Below are 2,064 nucleotides of genomic sequence, written 5' to 3'. Positions count from 1 at the left end.
ACGACCCAAAACCTATGGGATGCAGCAAAAGCAGTTCTAAGAGGGAAGTTTATAGCAATACAATCCTACCTTAAGAAACAGAAAACATCTCAAATAAACAACCTAACCTTGCACCTAAAGCAATTAGAGTAAGAAGAACAAAAAACCCCCATAGTTGGCAGAAGGAAAGAAATCATAAAGATCAGATCAGTAATAAATGAAAAAGAAATGAAGGAAACGATAGCAAAGATCAGTAAAACTAAAAGCTGGTTCTTTGAAAAAATAAAAAATTGATGAACCATTAGCCAGACTCATCAAGAAAAAAAGGGAGAAGACTCAAATCAACAGAATTAGAAATGAAAAAGAAGTAACAACGGAGGACACTGCAGAAATACAAAAGATCATGAGAGATTACTAGAAGCAACTCTATGCCAATAAAATGGAAAACCTGGAAGAAATGGACAAATTCTTAGAAATGCACAACCTGCTGAGACTGAATCAGGAAGAAACAGAAAATATGAACAGACCAATCACAAGCACTGAAATCAAAACTCTGATTAAAAATCTTCCAACAAACAAAAGCCCAGGACCAGATGGCTTCACTGGCAAACTCTATTAAACATTTAGAGAAGAGCTAACACCTATCCTTCTCAAACTCTTCCAAAATATAGCAGAGGGAGGAACACTCTCAAACTCATTCTACGAGGCCACCATCACCCTGATACCAAAACCAGACAAAGACGTCACAAAGAAAGAAAACTACAGGCCAATATCACTGATGAACATAGATGCAAAAATCCTCAACAAAATACTAGCAAACAGAATCCAACAGCACATTAAAAGGATCATACACCATGATCAAGTGGGGTTTATCCCAGGAATGCAAGGATTCTTCAATATACACAAATCAATCAACATGATACACCATATCAACAAACTGAAGGAGAAAAACCATATGATCATCTCAATAGATGCAGAGAAAGCTTTTGACAAAATTCAACACCCATTTATGATAAAAACCCTGCAAAAAGTAGGCATAGAGGGAACTTTCCTCAACATAATAAAGGCCATATATGACAAACCCACAGCCAGCATTGTTCTCAATGGTGAAAAACTGAAACCATTTCCACTAAGATCAGGAACAAGACAAGGTTGCCCACTCTCACCACTCTTATTCAACATAGTTTTGGAAGTACTAGCCACAGCAATCAGAGAAGAAAAAGAAATAAAAGGAATCCAAATAGGAAAAGAAGAAGTAAAGCTGTCACTATTTGCAGATGACATGATATTATACATAGAGAATCCTAAGGATGCTACCAGAAAACTACTAGAGCTAATCAATGAATTTGGTAAAGTCGCAGGATACAAAATTAATGCACAGAAAACTCTGGCATTCCTATACATTAACGATGAAAAATCTGAAAGTCAAATTAAGAAAACACTCCCATTTACCATTGCAACAAAAAGAATAAAATATCTAGGAATAAACCTACCTAAGGAGACAAAAGACTTGTATGCAGAAAACTATAAGACACTGATGAAAGAAATTAAAGATGATACAAATAGGTGGAGAAATATACCATGTTCTTGGATTGGAAGAATCAACATTGTGAAAATGACTCTACTACCCAAAGCAATCTACAGATTCAATGCAATCCCTATCAAACTACCACTGGCATTTTTCACAGAACTAGAACAAAAAATTTCACAATTTTTATAGAAACACAAAAGACCCCGAATAGCCAAAGCCGTCTTGAGAACGAAAAACGGAGCTGGAGGAATCAGGCTCCCTGACTTCAGACTATACTACAAAGCTACAGTAATCAAGACAGTATGATACTGGCACAAAAACAGAAATACAGATCAATGGAACAGGATAGAAAACTCAGAGATAAACCCACGCACATATGGTCACCTTACCCTTGATAATGGAGGGAAGAATATACGGTGGAGAAAAGACAGCCTCTTCAATAAGTGGTGCTGGGAAAACTGGACAGCTACCTGTAAAAGTATGAAATTAGAACACTCCCTAACACCATACACAAAAATAAACTCAAAATGGATTAAAGACCTACATGTAAGGCC

The 2,064-nt window shown here is 36.4% G+C and overlaps 1 protein-coding gene across 1 annotated transcript in view; it reads right to left on the bottom strand.

Annotated features, from left to right (window-relative positions):
• Positions 1–2,064, bottom strand: part of ALG13 (ALG13 UDP-N-acetylglucosaminyltransferase subunit) — a 75,844-nt gene that overhangs the window by 16,163 nt on the left and 57,617 nt on the right. Inside the window, 1 exon segment of the mRNA XM_055081705.1 lies at positions 1,900–1,980. Coding sequence (XP_054937680.1) covers positions 1,900–1,980 — 81 coding nt within the window.

Source organism: Physeter macrocephalus, chromosome 21 (genome assembly GCF_002837175.3).
Source record: "Physeter macrocephalus isolate SW-GA chromosome 21, ASM283717v5, whole genome shotgun sequence".
Classification (NCBI taxonomy): domain Eukaryota; kingdom Metazoa; phylum Chordata; class Mammalia; order Artiodactyla; family Physeteridae; genus Physeter; species Physeter macrocephalus.
Note: the sequence above shows the minus strand (reverse complement) of the source record. Positions and strands in the feature narration are given on the sequence as shown.